The sequence below is a fragment of the Eptatretus burgeri genome, chromosome 3 (genome assembly GCF_056783735.1).
Source record: "Eptatretus burgeri isolate ZD-2024b chromosome 3, Ebu_testis_v1, whole genome shotgun sequence".
Taxonomy (NCBI): Eukaryota; Metazoa; Chordata; class Myxini; order Myxiniformes; family Myxinidae; genus Eptatretus; species Eptatretus burgeri.
The window spans coordinates 78,129,742-78,150,611 of NC_140963.1; the positions used below are offsets into that span (position 1 = coordinate 78,129,742).

Here is a 20,870-nt window from a genome sequence, read left to right on the forward strand (position 1 = left end):
TCCTGTCCATGGACTCTTGAGTTCCACAAGTGCGACTCGGGAAAACCGCACGAGGCGGCCAGGTACCTGACCAGACTCTGACCCCCAGCTTGCCTATCCTCCATGGCTGGAGGGTCCAATAAAGGCCAGCCGGCTCCGTTTCTTTTTGGGTGTGTGTGTCTGTGTGTGGCACTAGTCTTGTAAGTAAAACTGTTAAGTGATTGCATTGTACATTTGCCTGCATTTATATTCGTGATTAAGTCTGCTCTGTGTTTCCCTCCCTATTGCCTATTGTAAATAAATAACTGTTAAATGTTCCAGTTCGTTGTCTGTGCTTTCTCTCATTGGCCTAGCATGGTTCGGGTTTGAGTTATAGTGAGGCCGCTTGTGCCGTAGATTGTTATTTGGACCGGCACGGCTTTGGTAATTCCTGCTCGGTTACGCCGGATCCGAGTCGATAACAGCGACTCGGTTCGGACAAAGCCTGCCGAGGGTGTGGCTTCCCCGGTAGCTAGACCATGCGGATAATTAGGTAAATTGGAATCGGACAAAAAGACCCTAACTGCTCGGTCGAAATATTGGCGTCCACGGTCCATTAAGCAACCCGTCGACTTCAGAGTTATCCGGAGTGACGACCTTCAATTCCGGGTGTTTGGAGGGGACGGCCCAACTGCTCCATCTAGCGGTCGTTCCTCGCCCCCCCTAACCCGGCACGACAACAATATTAGGTTGAAAATATCAGAATTGGAGTTAGATTTATATCACTATCACAGTAAACAGAGACAAGTTAAAATAACTCGACAAGCCAAAAGAGGGGATGAGAAGGACATGGCTAAGAATATTTAACATAATAGCAAGGCATTATTTGAATATATTAGGGGTAAAGAACAGGTCCAGTGTGGGCTCATTGAGGAATAGCACTGGGAGAGTGGTTAGTGATGAAAGTGAGATGGCAGGCTTATTAAACAGGTATTTTTCTTCAACTTTTACACAAGAACAGTCAGCGGAATTGCCAATAGCTGAGAGTATCTATCAAGGAGGTGAGGAAGGGCTTTTACAGAAGATCCAGGTTGGAGTGGAGGAAGTAAAGGAACAACAAGGTAATCTAAGAGTAGATAAGGCTCCAGATCCAGATAATATGCAACCAAGAGTATTGATGGAGGTGGCTGAGCAGGTATGTGAGATGTTAACGGATATTTTCAATAGTTCCCTTGAGTCAGGACAGGTACCGGAGCATTGGAGAGTCGCAAATGTAACACCACTACGGTATTTAAGAAATGATCCAGAGAAGAATTGGGAAACTAGAGACCTGTTAGTTTGATATCAGTTTTGGGGAAGGTGTTGGAGACATTTATTAAGGACCAGATGAGGAACCATTTAAACAAATACAAACTAATTAAAGGTAGTCAGCATGGGTTTACCAAAGGTAGTTCCTGTTTCACAAATCTTTTAGAGTTCTATGAAGCAGTGTCTGATTGGGTGGATGTTGGAAAGGCAGTGGACATAGTATATCTAGACTTTAAGAAGTTATTTGATAAGGTACCACATCGGAGGTTGTTCGCTGAAGTGAAGGCTTGTGGAGTGTCTGGTCAGGTTGCTCATTGGATTGCAAACAGGTTTAGTGGTAGGAAGCAAAGAGTGACTGTGAGTGGGAAGATGTAAGTAGTGGGGTACCTCCTGGATCAGTACTCGGCCCGTTACTATTCATTCTTTACATCAACGATTTGGATAATGGGGTAAAGAGTAAGCTTTCCAAATTTGCAGATGACATAAAGCTTGGAGGTGAGGTGGATCGTAGAGGGGGTGGTGATCAGATAAAGGAAAGTATTGAAACTTGCATAGATTTGGCTAAAGATTGGCAGAAGCACTTTAATCTGAGCAAGTGTAAGGTGTTGGGGATGGGAAAGAACAATGAAAATAGAGATTACAGAATGCAAAGGGTAATTTTGGAGCGTGCCACACGGGAGAAGGATCTGGGGGTGGTAATCGATATGGGAAGTAAGCAGGCAGCACAGTGTGCGGCAGCTGTCTGTAAAGCAAATCGGGTTTTCGGCTTTATTTGGAGGGGAATCATTTATAAATCAAAAGAGGTGATTTTAATATTGTACAGGAATTTAGTGAGGCCACATCTAGAATATTGTGTGCAGTTTTGGTCACCACAACTCAGGAAGGTCATTGATGTCATAGAGAAGGTTCAGCGCAGGGCTACTAGATTGATTCTGGGCTAAGCTAGACTCAGCTTTGATGAGCGGCTGAAGGAGACAGGGCTTTATACACTAGAAAGGAGGCGGTTACGAGGAGATATGATTGAGATGTTGATTATGAAAGGTAGAGATAAAATATGTGCAGATGAATTATTCAACAGAGTAGACAGTGATAGTCTTGCGAATTTGGAAGCTTACTGCACACAACAACCAGGTCCTATAGATCAGCTATATCGGTAAGTATGTGTTTCTTGTAAGGGTCCCATCCTATGTTTAAAGGGTGATTAATTGTACATGCGCTGTGAGTTATTTTGATAGTTGGGATTTAAATTACCAACAACAATGACACCTGCCCTGCTTCCTTCCACCATCATCCACCGGCACCATTGCACGCGTGCGTGTCAGCACGTACGTGGGCGGAGTCCAGTGTGCTCGGCGGGGTTTCTCTGGACGTTGGTGTGCTGGCTTCGCCTCAAATATGGGCACAAGCGTTACGCTCTGGCTTTGCCCCAAATATGGGTACAAGCATTAGGCTCTGGCTTCGCCCCAAATATGGGCACAAGCGTTGTGCTCTGGCTTCGCCCCAAATATTGGCACAAGCGTTTCGCTCTGGCTTCACCCCAAATATGGGCACAAGCGTTGCACTCTGGCTTCGCCCCAAATATGGGCACAAGCGTTTCGTTCTGGCTTTGCCCCAAATATGGGCACAAGCATTAGGCTCTGGCTTCGCCCCAAATATGGGCACAAGCGTTAGGCTCTGGCTTCGCCCCAAATATGGGCACAAGCGTTAGGCTCTGGCTTCGCCCCAAATATGGGCACAAGTGTTGCGCTCTGGCTTCGCCCCAAATATGGGCACAAGCGTTGTGCTCTGGCTTCGCCCCAAATATGGGCACAAGCGTTGTGCTCTGGCTTCGCCCCAAATATGGGCACAAGCGTTTCGTTCTGGCTTTGCTCCAAATATGGTCATAGAGCGTTCCCTCACTGCCCAATGAGGGAGTGTGAGCGTGGGATAAGAGACGTGCACGTAGGCCAAAGGTAGAGTGGTTGTCTTCTGGTCTTCAAAAAGGAATTGTCTTCTGGTGGTCTTCTGAAGCCAGTCGTCGCCTTCCTGGGGTCTCGCCAACAGAGCGTCTTCTCTTGTGGCCTGCGTGCCTGCGAGCCTGTCCCGCGAGGATCGCCTGCTTGGGTTTGGAGCGGCATTGTGTGGTTGTCGAATCCTGCCTGCCACGCTCCTGCCACACCGGATCGTCAAAGACCGCACGAGGCGGAAAGGTCCAAGAATAGGCTCTGACCTCCAGCTCGCCTTTCCTCGAGCTGGAGACCTCCAATAAAGCCCTGACGGTTCCGTTTATTTTTGGGTGTATATGTGTGCGTGTTTGTGGTGCCAGTCTATTAAGTAAAACTGTCTAAGTGCTTGTACATAAATTGCTATTCCTTCATTATTCGGTTAACTCTGCCTTCTTGCGTGCTCCCCTGCCCCATTATAAATAAATATCCCTTTTGTTAAATGTTCCAGCTCGTTTCTGTGTTTCTTTCATTGGCTTGGCACGGTGTGCATTGAGAAATAGCGAGGCCGTTCAGGCCGGTAAATTGTTCATTTGGTCCGACGGGCCTTGGTAATCTCTGCTCAGGTTACACATGGTTCGGGCTCGGTAACGGCTCGTTCCGCTCGATGCCCGCCAAGGGTGTGAATTCCCCGGTAGCTTTGTCCACGTGGGTAATTAGGTATACAGTCATCCCCCGTTTATCGCGGGGGTTATGTTCCAAACCCCCCCGCGGGAAGTAAAAATCCGCGATGAATGGATGCCTCCCAAAAAAATTCGACTCGTCTGGTCTGGTCGGCTTGGCAGTGATCGGGTTCGAGGTGCCGGAAATCGACTCGTCTGGTCTGATCGGTTTGGCAGTGATCGGGTTTGAGGTGCTGGAGATCGACTCGTCTGGTCTGGTCGGTTTGGCAGTGCTCGTCCAACCGCGGCAAACCTTTTCCTTCCCGAATAATATCGAGCACCTTAACCTTCTCCTGGAGCGTCAGGACCTTCCTTTGGCACTTCGGTTCCTTACCAGAAGCCTTAGAAAGTGCAGGGCGTATGGGCGGCATCGTAGGGCTTGGAGAAAAAACGTAGAAAATATTCGAAGTTCACAAACGAAACTTTGTCTCGTGCGTTGTGTGGCTGGTCGAGCGCCGCACGTTATAATTTATATTTTATATATTATTTCCCACGATATACCGGGGCAATCCGCAGAAAAAATTAGTTAGGTTCCAAGGGAAAACCCGCGATGAACTGGGGGCGCGATAGGTAAACCGCGATATAGCGGGGGATTACTGTATTGAAGTTTGGCAATTGACCCTACCCCACGCGGTCAAATTATATTATTGGCGATTCATGGTCCAGGAAGGGACCCGTGCCTTTCGGACTTATCCAAAAGGCACGACCTCAATTCCAGTGTGTTCGGTGGAGCCGACTCTACTGCTCCCTCTGGCGGTCGTGCTCGCCACCGATACCCGGCCCCGTAACAATAGGACCAGGGGCCATAGCCTGAGAATAAAGAGAGGGAGAGTTAAGACAGTCATAAGGCAGTGGTCTTTTACTCAGAGAGTAGTAAATACATGGAATGGTCTCCCTGGAAAGTTAGTGGCAGCAGAGGTGGAAGATAAGTTTAAATTAGAATTAGAGAGGTACCTGGAGGTTATGGAAATAGAGGGCGAAAGGGATGTTGATAAGACTTTTCGGTAGTTTGAGCATTGATGGCTGATTGTGTGCATGTGTACGGAGTGCTATTGGTGGGGATCTCGTCAAGGGGGGTTGTGTGGTTGATGTTGTGTGTGTGTTTTTTTTAAAACAAAGCCCATGCCCCTCCCCTGAATGTGGGGGGGGGGGCTATATATATATATATATATATTTATATATATATATATATATTTATATATATATATATATATATATATATATATATATATATATATATATATATATACAGTATATATACTATATATGTATTTTTGTACATATATATATATATATATATATATATATATATATATATATATATATATATATATATAAACGATTTTTAATAACCACAAGAACACTTTATTAAAATAAAAAAAATACATTTTGCATTTTCTTCTTTTGATCTTTTGTTGATAAATTGGTGTGGTGTTGATGTGGTGCAGGCATGATGGGTTGAATGGCCTCCCCTTCTGTTTGATTTCCTTGTGTGATCCTTGTGTATGGTAATGGGAACAGCTTTGTTCTGGTTTCATCATGTTTTGGCTCTGGAATCTTCCACACTTGCATGGGGAGTTAAAGCAGATGTAAAGATTTGTTGATTTTGATCGTGCCAGTTCCTTTGCGAATTGTTGATGGTCTTCCTGCACTTGACACGTGACACTGCTTGCTTGCAGGCTGTTGTATTTGCTTCAGCAGAAGGAATCCAGTCTGGAGCTGCGTACCGAGTGTGCTATTGTGCTTGGCAGTTTGGCCATGGGCACACAAAACAACATTAAGTCACTACTGGACTGTCAGGCTGTCCCAGCCCTTCTCCAAGGTATCTCCATCCTCACACATGATCTTATTTATTTATTTATTTATTTATTTTTATAACTTTAATATTACTGTCGAGAGAATGGGATATTTTACACACCTGGTTCCTTACCAGCAAGAGAAATGGGGTTCCTTGGCGGCACGAGATACATCGATGCTCACCCTGCTTCACCATCAACCCCTCGAGCTCGTTTTCCCTCGTCATCCCTTTCACTACACACTTTCGATTTACTCTACTTTAATTCTTAATTTTTTAAATTTTAAAGTTAAAACAAAATTAGAGTTTTCGAACATACCATGTTGAATGTGCAGAAATCAGACCCTCATATGTAGGAACATGAACAATCAGTGGGCAGCGCACTGACTGCACAGCGTAACACAGGGATTCATTCATGTTCCCATGATGCATCTGATTTTTGTGGGACCACACTGCACTGTATTGCACAGATGCCAACCCTCCCGATTTCATCGGGAGGCTTCCGAAAATTCACCCAAACTCCCGCCCTTACGATCACTATCCTTATCCTCCCGAAATTTTGATATTTTTGCACTGTTCACTAATCAGAATGTACTAGTATGAGAATTGAATGAAAAGCATCGTCTGCTACGTATAGCATGTGGTAACTCCATAACGTTCGCTGCTACCAAATTGTACGTAAAAAATTGCAAATTCAAATGAGGAGCAGCGAAACATTGGGTCTGGATCTCACTTATGTGATCATGCACTGAGATTTAGTGCATGCGGTATGTGTGCAATACAGTGCATGCGGTATGTGTGCAATACAGTGCATGCGGTATGTATGCACAGTGTATATGCATGCGATACGCTCACTGCATGCAGCTGGGCCCCGTACCAGCCCGGCGGTCGCGACCACCGTGCGGTGTTTAACAGCCGCTAGAGTTCTACGAGTCGCGCTGCAGCTGTGGAACATCGACTTCGAAGTTACCGATGCTTCAAGCCCTCGATGTTGATTACGAAATGGCAGAAAAGAAGCTTACGAAGACCAAGAAATGGTCTCAGAAGTACAAGACCGAATACAGTCTCCAATACCCGTGTATTCGAAAGTCTGAAAGAGGAATTCATCATGCGTATTGTACAGTATGCAGCGTTGATATTTCAGTTGAGCACGGAGGTCGCGATGATATTCGGAAGCACGTTGGAAGCAAACGGCACACAGACATTGCAAAGGAGAGATCTTCGAGCACGAGTACCGGTACACTTCTGAATTATTTCACCAAACAAGGGACAAGCGAGGAAGAGGATGTTACCCGAGCGGAACTTCTCTTTAGTGGATTTATTGTGGAACATAACTTGCCCATATCAGTCTCAGATCATGCTGGACCTCTATTTCAAAAGATGTTTCCAGATTCAAAAGTTGCTTCAAAGTATGGATGTGCAAGAACAAAAACTTCAGCAATAATTGGTGAGTTGTCAAATGTTACTGCTTCATCTATTGCCGATATTGCTAGACTAGCTCCATTTAGCCTAGCTACAGACGGTAGCAATGACAGTGGTGAGGCCCAGCTATATCCTGTCCTGATTTCGTACTATGACACCAGTGCTGGGATTGTGAAGCAAGGTTTGCTAAGTTTGCCTGCGTGCAAACAAGATTCCACTGGAGAAAACATTTTCAAACTGCTTGATCATGAGTTGAGTGACAGGAAAATTCCGTGGGGAAATTGTGTTTCCTTTTGTGCTGATAATGCCTCTGTCATGGTGGGCAAGCACAAAGGAGTCGCTGCTTATATCCACAAACAAAATCCAGAGTGCTACATCATGGGATGCCCTTGCCATATGATGCACAATACGGCCAAGAAGGCGGCTCAGGCCTTACCCATTGAATTAGATGACTTTCTCATCGATATTTACTACTACTTGGACAAAAGTAGTAAACGTGTCAAAGGAGTGAAAGCACTGCAAGAACTCTGTGATGCCCCGACACACAAGATTCTGAAGCATGTCGCAACAAGGTGGCTGTCCCTTGGTCAGTGCCTAGACAGGCTGATTGAACAGTGGGAGCCACTTCGCCTCTTCTTCAAAGAAGAAGTACGAAGAAAAATGCAACCAACTGTAGCCAAGACTCTAACAACGAGCAAGAAGGACGGCACTGTATCTACTGCCAGTACTGGCACTGCAGGATCAAGCACTAGTGGAGCAGCATTCACCACTACCACTGCAGTATCTGCTGCGAAGAAGACAGCAGGGACAGCACCAAAACCAATGCTGAGAGCAGGTAGCATCACCGGCCCTTCATCACGTTCATCTACAAAGCAGATCCCTTCAGAGTCGAGAAAGACTGTGATAGTCCCATCTACAGGCAAAGAAGGACCCAAGTTAAGTTCTGATTTTGCCAAATCACTTGATAGAAGCTCAGCAAAACCTTTGAATCAGAGGTCTTCTTCCTTGGCTGCACCTACCTCAAGCTCTCTCCTCAAACGTAAAATTGGATCTGGTACTACGAGTCTGACCTCTTCTGCTGGCAGTAAACGCAAGTGTGATCGCCCTGCGGCTAAGTGTACTACGAGTTCTACAACTAAAAGCGCATCTTCCTCAAACACTGTGCAGGAATCTAGAGAAAAACATGTCAACAGGATGTTCTTGTCTCCACAAACAAAACTCTATTGTTTCTTCCTTCGATATGCTAACAAGCTTTTTGAGAAGGGGAATCTTCTGCTCCAAAGAGACGAACCCTGTATTCATCTCCTGCACGGAGAATTGAATGGTCTTCTGAAAGATATCTTCGTACGGTTTTTGAAACCATCGGTGTCATCGGTTGCTCTGGTAAATGTACCCTTCTCTGACAGAAATCATCAGAAGAATGATGAGGACCTCGTGATTGGGAACGATGCCAAACTGTATATAAGGGAACAAAGGAGTCTCAAGAAATCCACCTTCACTCTGAGTGAGTCAGACATCCAAGGTTTCTTCAGTGCAGTTCGCTCATATTATGTGAAAGCCTGCAATTACATCTTCAAAACCTGGCCGCTAGATGATGAATTAGCCAAGCATGCTCAGGTGCTGGATGTTAAGCTACACCAAGAAGTGGGGTTTGACTGTGTGGAGTTTTTCATCAAGAAATTCCCCTGTCTGTTCAGTGGCGGTGATAGTGACATAGACAGTCTTGAGAGTGAATTCGCTCACTACCAGGCAGATGCCTCCATAGCTACAATTGCTACTGAGACAGTGAGAGTGGATGAGCAGTGGCATCGGATTTCACAGCTCACAGATCCCTGCACTGGTGCCAAGAAGTATCCTAATTTGAGCAAAGTGATGAAGGGAATCTTGGTCATTCCTCATTCGAACGCATCATGTGAGCGGGCACTCAGTCTTGTACGGAAGAATCATACTGAATTTCGTCCCAATTTGAGTGTCAAAACCCTGGAAGCTCTCTTAATTGAAAAACTAGCTCATAGCACCCCTTGCTACCAGAGAGAATACAGCAAAGACATAATCAGAAGGGCTAAAAGAGCCACACAGCTGTCACTCAGCAAAGCTGCCATGGAAAAAGCAAGCAGCAGTAGTACCAGCCAGTAAGGTAAGAAAAATATTGCTTCTTTTGTGCTTTTTGTGAATCTTTGATTGTCCCCTAACTTACTAATATTAACATACATGTAACATTAAAAAGTGCACAATTTTCCCCTTTTTTTGTTCAAAAAGTGGGAATTCTTAACATGTTAAATGCTCCAAAATAGGGCTCAGAGGGCACTAGAGAGCGTCTAGAACCCCAGAGCTTCCAGGGCCCTAAGGCGGGCCCTGGACCCCCCCCCCCCCGCAAGGGTCGAGCGCTCCGCGCTCGAGATGTGCGCTTCGCGCACATTATTTGGTGTCGGTTGCAAATCCTCCCTAATTCTGATTTCCAAAAGTTGGCATCTCTGGTATTGTAATGTATTTGTACACGTTGATCTCCCTCAACTGCTGCTGATGTTTGTCGATTGCCCAAAAACATTTGTACGTACTCGTTTTTAGGCATTATTATTATTACCTACACCACTAATGGTGGAAGGAGGTTATGTTTTCACCCCTGTCTATCTATCTTTGTGTGTAGAATATCTGAAAAAGAGGTTGACTGATTCGGATGGAATTTCGTGGACAGGTTGGGTGTGTGACGAAGATGAATTGATTCGATTTTGGTGAAGAGCCAAATTCGGATCTGGAAAGTAGAATTTTTAAAAGTGATTCTTCACCATTGAGAGATGGTGCCAAAAATTGAGAGATGGTGCCTTTCCTGGGAAAGTCACATTTCCAACCTCGCCTCAAAAGCCAGTCGCCGACTGGGAATCCTCCGTCGTGCTAAGTCCTTCCTCAGCCCTCTTGAGCTCCTGACCACTTACAAAGCTTTTGTCCGTAGCCTGATGGAGTACTGCTCTCCCCTCTGGGCTGGTGCTCCTGCCTCCCACCTTTCTCGGCTTCACGCTGTCGAAACCAGGGCATTTAAGATCATCGGCATCTCCCGCAATGAAGCTGAGTCTTTGGGCCTCTCACTCAATCACCGCAGGTTGGTCGGTGGTCTTTCTGTCTTCTACCGACTCCTCTCCAGCCTTTCCCCCCCTGCTCTCTCTGCGATTTGTCCCCACCACATTTCCACAGGGCGCTCAAGGTCCGCCAACAACCCCCTTCTGGTAAAACTACCAAAATCACGAATCACTGCTCATCTTCACTCTTTCATTCCTCTTTTTTCCCACCTTTGGAATAAACTTCCTCACTCTATTCTTTCCCATTCTTCCCTCCAGGCTTTCAAAACAGCTGTTCACCACCACCTCTTATCTTCCCCCATCCAAATCCTCGATCTTTTCTACCCCCGATAATCCACCCAAGCCCACTTCCTTCATTTCTCCTGCTTTCCTTCCTGAAAGTCCCTGAAATGTCCATCTTCTCTTCGCCATGTTCCCCGTCCCATCCCCATCCCTCTCCCTTCCACAGTTCACCTAATGTGTCTGTTCCCCACTGTTTTGTCCCTTCCACTCCCGCCCCTCTTGTCTCATGCCTCCTTGCTGTGAGTTGTGTGTTAGCTCTCATACGAGCCTCGACCAAGGTATACAAGAAAAAAAAAAAAACGATATATAGTACGATATCTCAAGTTGTGGATGGATTCAGACGTAACTTGGGCACGTTGGGTGTGTGACAAGGACACATTGATTCAATTATGGTGCAGATCCCAATCCAAATTCCAATACTGATGTTTTTTTTATTTTTAAAGTGATTCTTCACCACTGATTGATGGGGATAAAAATGATATTCAGTAAACCCTCCAATATTGTGGGGCATGCCTGGTGTTGGCTTAATGGTTAGGGTGGTGGGCTTAGGAACCGAGTATCCTGAGTTCAAATCCCACTCGGCTGTTGAATTAATACCAGGTGGGGTTGACTCTGCCTGTCATCCTTCCGAGGTCGGCAAAATGAGTGCCAGCATGCTGGTATCCTGTGTCGGAGTGGCGACCCGTCCAGGATTGTGCCCAATAGCCAAGGAGACTGCTTCGGCAGCACCAACGCTCTGCACAGAGTATGGTCCCAGTGGATGGATGGATTGTGGGGCATTGGGTTCCAGGAAAATGCCACGATAGTTAAAACCGCGATCCTGGAAACCAAGGGCCATTGGGAAGGGGTGGGGGGGGGTTCGGTTCCTGGACATCGAGGAAATATAGAGGAAGATCGACGGCAGCCAGAAATAAACACATTACAATTGAAATAAACACGTAAATCTAAAATAAATGAATATTATATATAAATATATATATATATATATATATATATATATATATATATATATATATATATATATATATATATATATATATATATGCATGTTAACATTGAAATAATCATGAAAATAAAATAAATTCAGTGTAAATTAAACTAAAACATAAGGTTTTTGCCTTTAAAATTTATTCCAAAACATTGACGTGGTCTAAAACAGCGTGGTGGTTGAGGGTTAGAACATTACATACGCTGTGGTAAATGTAAATCACAAGAGTTTTACATTTTATATTGACATTCCAAAACAGAGGAGGTGGATTTACCAGACAGCGATGTTGGTGAGGATAAAAACTTTACATACTCTACTGTGAATAGAAAACAAAAACTCGAGATGTGATGACGACGCTGTTCGGGTGAGTTGGGAAGGAGGAAGGGTGGAGGTGGGAAAAATTTGGATGTAAAACTTGATGGCTGTTGGATCATCGGTAGCTGGTTGAAGCACTGCTGGTGTTTGGTGTGGTGGTGGTGGTGGTGGTGGTTGTGCTGTCAACCCTTGTAAAAAGCTTGTTCTTGTTGACTGCTTTGCTTTAGCTTGCAGGTCCTTGCAAGTTTCTTTATAAGGCAGCATGGAAGCCTCTGATGGCCTTTTACATTTTATGCTCCTCTCCATGAATAGATTGATCCCCAAAACGCTGTCAGCCAGGGCCTTGCTCATTTGTAACACCTCTGCCAGCATCTTGGTCGTTTGAGGTTCCAGCACCATCACCTCCTCCTCATCATCACTCTTCAGTCGAACGTATGAGCTCTTACAGATCCTCTTCCATTAACTCCTGTTGGTGGGATTCAAGTACTTCCTTCACCTCTTCCTCTTGGGCGTTCTCAAAACCCTCTCCTCCAACACCACGTGCCACCCTCACAATCCTCCGGACTTTGTCCACCAAGAGGAGGCCCTTGAGGGCGTGCACCGCCTCACTCCACAATTTCTCTGGCATGCATTCCATTTCGGAGCTTTAATCTCTTTAAGAGATTCCCCAATGATATGTTGTGGGCCGGGGGTTAGATGAGAAGACCACTGGTGGGGGGGGGGGGGGTTGAAGCGATCTCGGCTCCCACCAGACTCCCCGGAATTGTTGGCCGTGACGCGGCGGAGCGCTAACCGACCGTGGACGCCAATAACTCAACTGCGTGACCTAGGGTCCTCCCGTCTATGTGTTAACCGGGTTACCTAATTAATCACGTGATTGAATTACCGGGGAACACGCACTCGGTACATCTTGTCCGAACCAGATCACTCTACCGGATCGGATGCAGCCGTGCGACACTGCCAAGGACGTTCCGGCAGCATGTTCCCCAGTAATTAAATCACATGATTAATTAGGTAGCCCGGTTAACCCATAGACGGGAGGACCCTCGGTCACACGGTTGTGTTATTGGCGTCCACAGTCGGTTAGCGACCTGCCGCATCACGAAATTATCCGTGTGCGACGGCCTACAATTCCAGGGAGTCTGGTGGGAGCCGAGATAGCTTCCCCCCCCCCCGGTGGTCTTCTTACCCGACCCCCCGACCCATAACAATATTAATGCAGTGAGCAATGTTGTAGCTTTTCCAGCAATCGCTGACTGTCAAACGAGGGTCACTCTCCATGTGGTTCAGTAGCCTCTCGAGTGTGCGGCGAGTGTAATAGGACTTGAACATCGCAATGAAACCATGATCCACCGGCTGAAGGAGGGAGGTCATGTTGGGAGGTAATAAGACGATCTCCACTTTGAGGTGCGCAAACTGCAGGTTTTCTGCTTGACCTGGCACATTGCCAAGGTAAGTAAAACCTTGAATGCAAGGTTCTTCAATGCCAGGTAGTTTTCCACCTCGTGGACAAAGCAGTTAGTTAACAATTTATTTGAACAATTACAAAGAATGCAACTGAAAAGATTTGACACTATAGAAAAACTGTCACAAGAAGTTGTCAAACAAGGAAATTATCCTCAAAACTGATCACAAACTATTTGGACAGATTGTACTTGTCTCCAAGAGAAAGCTGAACATGAGTGACTCAGACTGCTGCCTTGGTCACTTGCAAACCGTGATGGCACAATGAAAAAGACTAATAAAGCAGCATGAGCCAGAAAATTCTGGAGAAATGTATACTCAGCAGGATATATTCCACAACAGTCCACTTGAATCATCAATGGGACGAGCCTCATTCAGACGATTAAAGGTGAAACCCTCACTTTTGATGAACTCTCTGGTCAATTATTAATGACAGTGTTGAGTGTCTGACGGCTGTGAACGTGTTGATGTCGTCTTTGATATATACTGGCAGTCAGGCTGAGAGAACCATGAGGGGATCAGACACGGGAATTGGGTTCACCAACCTCGTACCTGGGCATAAGATTCAGCAGTGGAGACATCTTCTTTCCTGTGGGGCTAGCAAAACAAAGCTCATAAAGTTCATTGTAGAACAGTGGCAGAAACCTACAAGAGACAGCTACTTGGTGACAAAGTGATGTACATTATCTGTGGAGATATGTGCACTAGGATTACTTTCAATGAGGTGGCTGATGCAAATGACATCAGAACTTCACAAGCTGTTGAAGCTGATACTCATATTCAGCTTCATACCAAGCATGCTTCATCTGAAGACACAGACATCATCATACTATCTTTGGCTTTCCAGAATAACATAGGTTGTAACATGTTTATCAAATGCGGATCACAAACTTGCACCCGGTTCATTGATATCAGCAAAGTTGCCAGAACAGAAGGGCACAATGTATGTGATGCACTGCTAGGAATGCAGGCCTTTACTTGCTGCAATGCCATGAATACTTTTTGGTGGTCATAGAAAACCCAGTGCTTTGAAGGTTCTCCAAAGTAATGTCGAGTTCTTGAAAGCATTTGCCCAGCTAGGACAGGATTGGTTACTGCCAACTGAGCTGAGCTATTCAAGTGCCGGAAGAATTTACATGCTGTCTGTCTGTTACTTGGTCAGATATTACAAGGGTAAATGAAATGTCCTTCTATTCTATTTCTTCAGAGCCAAGAACGGGGGATGTTCAGTTAGGACAGTTGCCACCATGCAAAGGACTTCCTTGATATTTACGCTACCAAAACTAATTACCGGATAGCCATTTGGCATCGTAGCCTGGATGCTTAACCCAACATACCCAGTCCTCTTGACTGTCATGATTGGGTACTGGATGATCAAGGACAGCTCAAGATCAATTGGATGATAGGGTTTCCAGCCCCAGATGTAGTTCTGGCGTTCTTGTCTTGCAAATCCAAACAAATTGCCATCCACCTGACTGTCAATGCATGGCTAATGAGCTCAAATGCACAACGCCTCCAGCTTGAAGACGTGACAACATGAGAAACTGGGAAGATCTGTCAGCTGATGATTAGGGTCAGGCTGATGGAAGTTCTGATGAAGAGGACAGCAGTGATAATGATAAATATTAGTGCATAGATATTAACAATGTGGTTCTTACATTGTGCACACAATTATGTTTCTGATTTATAACTATATAATGCAATTTACTGATGTGAGAGTATATGCTACCAGAAATTCTTGCAAAAACATGACCTCATTTGCAAGTTGAGTTGTATGATATTTTCTGCATAAAACATCTGTAAATATGTTGGTACTACATTGCATTGATATAATACAGCAGTGCTCAAATGAGCACACAATAATTGTACAATATATTACTCAGATGAGAAATCGGTTTCTGAACAGACTTATCATGTTGCAAGGATTTAGGCAAGCAAGTGGGTTAGAGTTAACCTCTCAAATCATTGGTATTATATTTCCAGCAAACAGTCATTCGTGATGAGTTGCATGTGAAGCAGGTATAATTTTCACCTCATAGTTTGATTCAGTGAGCAATAATATTTACATGGTATGCCAATGTAAAAATGCCAAGTACATGTAACTTGCTGCTCTCTCTATCGAGTGCAGCCTGTGGCTGCTGGTTGCATCATTGGTTGGAACGCGGCTATGCCGCTGATGCAGTGTCCCCCTGACCAGTACACTGGTAATCATTTTGCCGACCTCGGAAGGATGACAGGCTGAGTCAACCTCCTGGTGTATTTTAATTCAGTGGCCAACGGGGCTTGAACTCGATCCTAGGATCCCAAGCTGCCACCCTAACCACTAAGCCAACACCAGGCTTAACTTGCTGCTAATCTGCCGTAATATGATCAACATAACCCACTTTCACCCGGAAGGAACCGTGTTTAAATATCCGTGAAACGCCCCTTACACATTATTACTCGTGTACTATTACAAAACTAATCTCCAGAAAATCCGTCATGCTGCTTCATGTTCCAAATACATATACCGACCAAAAAACACATGAAGTCTGGTGCCTTCTGATGGTACCAATGTGTCATTTGGCCTTCTGACTCACTGGCGATGATGTCTGAAGGATGGAAATGTGTAAAAAGTGAAGCAAAAGGAGAAAGATTTGCAAACCAATTTATAGCATTGTACAATCCAAGTATTCATCTAGATTTACAAATGTTAAATGATTGAGAGATGACAAGAGGAACCTCAACTCCAAATAAGCATAAATTGCAATTAATAAATTGAAAAGTATAAAAGCCGTTGGAGTTATGTAATAAATCCCCTGTGACGATCAGAGGAGAAGAGTCAAGCTCCTCCATGAGCCTGAGCATATACGAAAAAAAGAAGTCAGTGGTGGTGATCCTGATAAAAATGGTTAATCGTAATGTATCGGAAAGATGAGCTACCAGTGCTAACAGGCTGGCCAAGAGGGATGCACATTCACCTCTAAGCTGTCTAGCATGGGTTTGATTCCCAGCCCAGGTATAAACTGTCATCCCGGTGTTTCACAGGCAGGGTGGTTCATCAATGTGTGTGTGCAGTCCTCCCTCAGATGGACGTTAAATGGGTATCTCATCTGCCAGCATTTGTTGGTGGACGTTAAAGATCCACGGTGTCCTTCGCGAAGAGTAGGCGAGCTATCGCCGGCACCATTACCAAATTCCTTCCCCATCAAGTCTAACGTCAAGCCTGGTTATCCAGTTCCTGAAGACTTGGGCCAAGCTTCCCCTGGCCGACCCCACAAGAAAGGTGGCCGTTGAAGAAGAAGAAGAAAGAGGACGAACCAGAGAATTAGGAAAATGCCATTATCTATCTATAATTCCAGCAGTGTATGTGTGTGTGTGTGTGTGTGTGTGTGTGTGTGTGTGTGTGTGTGTGTGTGTGTGTGTGTGTGTGTGTGTGTGTGTGTGTGTGTGTGTGTGTGTGTGTGTGTGTGTGTGTGTGTGTGTGTGTGTGTGTGTGTGTGTGTGTGTGTGTGTGTGTGTGTGTGTGAGAGAGACCGCTGTTTCTCGACAATAACTGGTCCGATCTAATTGAAACTTGCCAGGTATATTGCTGGTGACCTGAGTATGTGCCTTTTCAAGCTTTGATATTAATCGGACAAGTGCTTCCCAAGTTATGGCCATTTATTTACCAACCAATGACAGGACACGTTGCTGCGTAGGCTTGGCCGTGGGGGAAGAGATCCTCAGCCGCGTTCCCCATTACGGGTCACAACGTACGGACTTCCGGATAGTGATGACACTGTATTCTAATAATTTCTCGATTTCTTATGCGCATTTATAGATAAACACAATGCCCCAATCCAGTCGTCGTTTACAAGAGCGAAGGAACAGACTGTGTGTTTGTTTGAAAGTTTTTTTTGTTTGTTTTTTTTTGGGGGGGTTCGCACGTACGGCCACGCACGTACGGCCATGCACGTATGGCCACGCGAGAGCGAAGGAAAGGCCTGTGTGATTGTTGTTTCTGGCACGTGGTTTGAAAGTTTATTTTATTTTTTTGCACGTACGGCCACGTACTAGTAGTACTAATATAAAGAACAAAGGAATTAGGCAAGAATGCAAAAATGACTGGCATGAGCTTACTATCCATTCCAAGAAAAGTATTCTTCAGAATTTTCTGAAACAGGATCAAGCCGAGAATCGGTAAGTCGCTAAATTTCCTATGTAGGGTTGGCATGGATACTCCCATAGGTTTAATAAAAAAAATCTACCAATCTACAAGCTTATAAACCTACAGAGTATCTACCAGTCATCTTTGGAGGATTTCACATCCAATAACTCGTGAAACTTTTGGCCAACATATCTGAACTCCAAAACTGACCGACTCAAAATAGTCCATTTGTAATTCTGCTTCTTGTCATTGTTTTTCAGACAGTCGAACTCCAACTTGGTTTAAACACAAATCTATTACATTTTATCGTGAGAAGGTCCACGATGACTCCACTTTCATTCCTTGAAAGGATTCCACAAAGATTAGGCGTAACTGCATAATTATGCATGGGAATATGAATGGAAAATTCCTGTCAATCAGCTTGGTGTGGTCGGAGCCACGGTGACACATTTGACCGAGGGCCAATCACACCTACATGGGTGTGGTTTATGGCGTAATATTCCGTACAGTCCGACAGTAGCGACCACAGAAAACCACTTTTAAAGACAGGTGTGGTTAATGGTGTGATATTACTCAGAGTCCAACAACAATTGTTACCAGAGGTAGGATAATTATAATCATATAAATCAATAATGATTGTTTTCACCACAGTATGTCTGTCTATCTGTGTGCTTGTCTATCTGTGTGTTTGTCTATCTGTGTGTTTGTCGATATCTCAAAAAGTTTCAGACTAAATTTGGAGGACAGTTTGGGTGTGTGACAAAGACTAATTGATTAGATTTTGGTGAAAATCCGGATCCGCATACAAGAATTTTAAAGTTATTCTTTGCCATTGAGTGAAAGGGCCAAAACAGCATATAGCACGATATCTAAAAATATTATGGACGGATTCTCATACGAAACTTGGTGGACAGCTTGGGTGTGTGACAAGGATGGATTGATTATGTTTTGACAAAGATCTGAATACGAGAATTAAAAAAATTGTTTTAAGGGATTCTTCACCATTGAGACGATATCTCAAAAAGTTGTGGACAAATTATTAACAAAACTTGGTGAATGAATTTTATAGGTGACGAGCACAAGCCGACTAGATTTTGCTTAATGTCCGGATGCATTTTCAGCCTATCAGTGGGATACAAACCTAAGCTGTTCAGCCTGGTGAAGGTTATTGTTTTGTTGCGAAAGATGGAAGAAATAACTCAATATTTTGGTTTAACATTTGGCAATGAAACTGAAATATAATGATGGTGAACAGAGAAAAGAACAAATTCCCCCCAAAAATGTATGAAGGTAAAATTTAAAACAAGTAAATGAGGTTAAATATCCTGAATCCATTATAACATCTGATGGAAAAATAACAGACAAAACAAGAAGAAGAAAAGCAGGAGATGTGACAGCTGAAACTCTGCTGCTTTTGTGGAAGAGACATATATCAGAGGTAGAAATGAAGATGTTTAATGCAATAGCTTCACTCATTTTGATATGTGCACCATCCACGTGGACCCTTATATAAACAGTGAAGAAAAGAAAACTATATTCAATTCAAATGCACTTCATAAGAAACGTGCTTAAATATAAAATAGGATGATTTTATAAGAAATTCAGATGTTAGAGAGAGACTTGACCAACTTCCAGTTCATCTTTCTCAAATATTAATTTCTTCTGAAACAGCTGCAAAGATATGAAATGGCAATACTGAAATGGTTTGGACATCTTGAAAGAATGAAAGGGGGAAAGACCAGTGAAAAGAATGTACAGTTCTAAAGTAGGATGAACACTACCAGTATATACAGTTCCAGTGAGTAGACAAAGAAACAGATTGAAGCAAAGAATGGAGAAAGATCTAATGGAAGAAACACAACATCTATAGCCCAAGATTGGAAAGGAATTGAGAGTTGTGGTTCAGGCCTTGTGTTCCAAAGCAGGAAGCAAAAGATAGATCACACCCAACCTTTATTGTTGCTTTTCAGGACATCCTGTGCACGAATCATTTGTTTCAGTTGCTTTAAGCAAATTTAACTCTTCATTAAAGCGCTTTCCTTTGACACGATTTCCGTATCGGTTAGGTCACGAACTTGGGAATGTCTCCCGAAGGACACGTCTTACAAAGACTTGTGGTATTCAAGGTGTCAGACATAGTCCTTGCCCAAAATTTGTGAACGGTGCTTCACCACATTAAATGACACAGGATTGGCTTGAAAATGTCATGGATTTGAATCTTATAAAAATGTAATATGAGGCCATATTTCTTATTTTGCAACGTTAACACATTTGCTCATTGGAGTACACAAAAACGAAGCACATTCGATTGTGTAAAGAGCTCGTTTATCATCGACCCCCTTAGCTGAAAGGTTACAGGAAATGTACCACTTTGGTGCGATGTTTGAATATTTTGAGCTGCTCTTGTTTGTGCTGTTCTACTTTTCACGTTGCATTTGACAGCTATTTTGAAATCCACACAGCTTTCTTGCCACGTCTGTCAAAAGTGATCAAGAAGTTGAACATGAGCCATTGATATAGGCATTCAGGCCCTCGCGTGTTTCACAAGCACCAACCATAGCTGCTACACAGACCGGCTTGATTAATCCTGAGATCAGCAGGGCTCCTCTTTGTTTGGTGTTGGGACGTCTTGGCGCACGAGATGTAAAAGCATGATGGTAGGACAGATGTGTAACATCATCGCTGGACCATAAGCTTAAAAGGTAGTTTTAGCATTTTAGCAAAATGTGATCTTTCAGATTTACTGTGAAGGAAGGCAAGGTAAATGTATTTTTGATAACCTTTGAAGGATTGGTTTTGTTTTGGGCTTATTGTAAAAAATTATTTTATTCCATTGTAAGTTGCGATGTCAGATTTCTGGTTTTGAAGGGGGGTTGATTCCATGAGCATGGTAATCTTAGGAATGCCAACATTGTAGTATGTGTAGGTACTTATTTCAAGGAAAATGCAACTAAAACTTCAATGTTGAGAATTTCCTTTTTTGGTTTATTTATTTATTTATTTTATATTTTTAAAATTAGATTCTTATTTCTAAAACTTCATATTATTATGTGCAAAACTTTCACAAGAAAATATAAATCATCAAACTCAGTAATTTATGTGGAGGCTCGTGAGTGGGAGGGAGGGGCGCTGATTGCCTCTAATCAAAGATTTCCAATCCCACCAAGCAAGAGATGCTGTCTCCAAGTGAATTGCTTGACATTCGCTGCAGATGCAATTGCTGGTGCTGGCAGCATAACCTGGGGGTATGTGTACTCACTCACCTTTGAACTGCCTATCCGAGGTTAGAATCCCCACCAAGCTATAAACTGTGATCCTGGTCTTTCACAGCCAGGGTGAGGCATCAATGTGTGCCATCCCTCAGATGCATCGGATGCTAAGCTGGGTGTCCCATCTGTCAGCATTAGTTGGTGGATGCTGAAGATCCCAGGGTGTCCTTCATAAAGAGTAGGCGAGTTATAACCAGCACCCGAAACAAATTACAAATTCCT

At 44.0% G+C, this 20,870-nt stretch overlaps 1 protein-coding gene across 4 annotated transcripts in view; it reads left to right on the forward strand.

The window, feature by feature from the left end:
- ARMC8 (armadillo repeat containing 8) overlaps positions 1–20,870 on the forward strand; it is a 115,896-nt gene that overhangs the window by 21,342 nt on the left and 73,684 nt on the right. For all 4 annotated transcript variants that reach the window (XM_085874127.1, XM_085874128.1, XM_085874125.1 and 1 more), the window contains exon 5: positions 5,590–5,732. In XM_085874127.1, the coding sequence (XP_085730253.1) occupies positions 5,590–5,732 (143 nt within the window). The remainder of the gene's footprint in view (positions 1–5,589; positions 5,733–20,870) is intronic.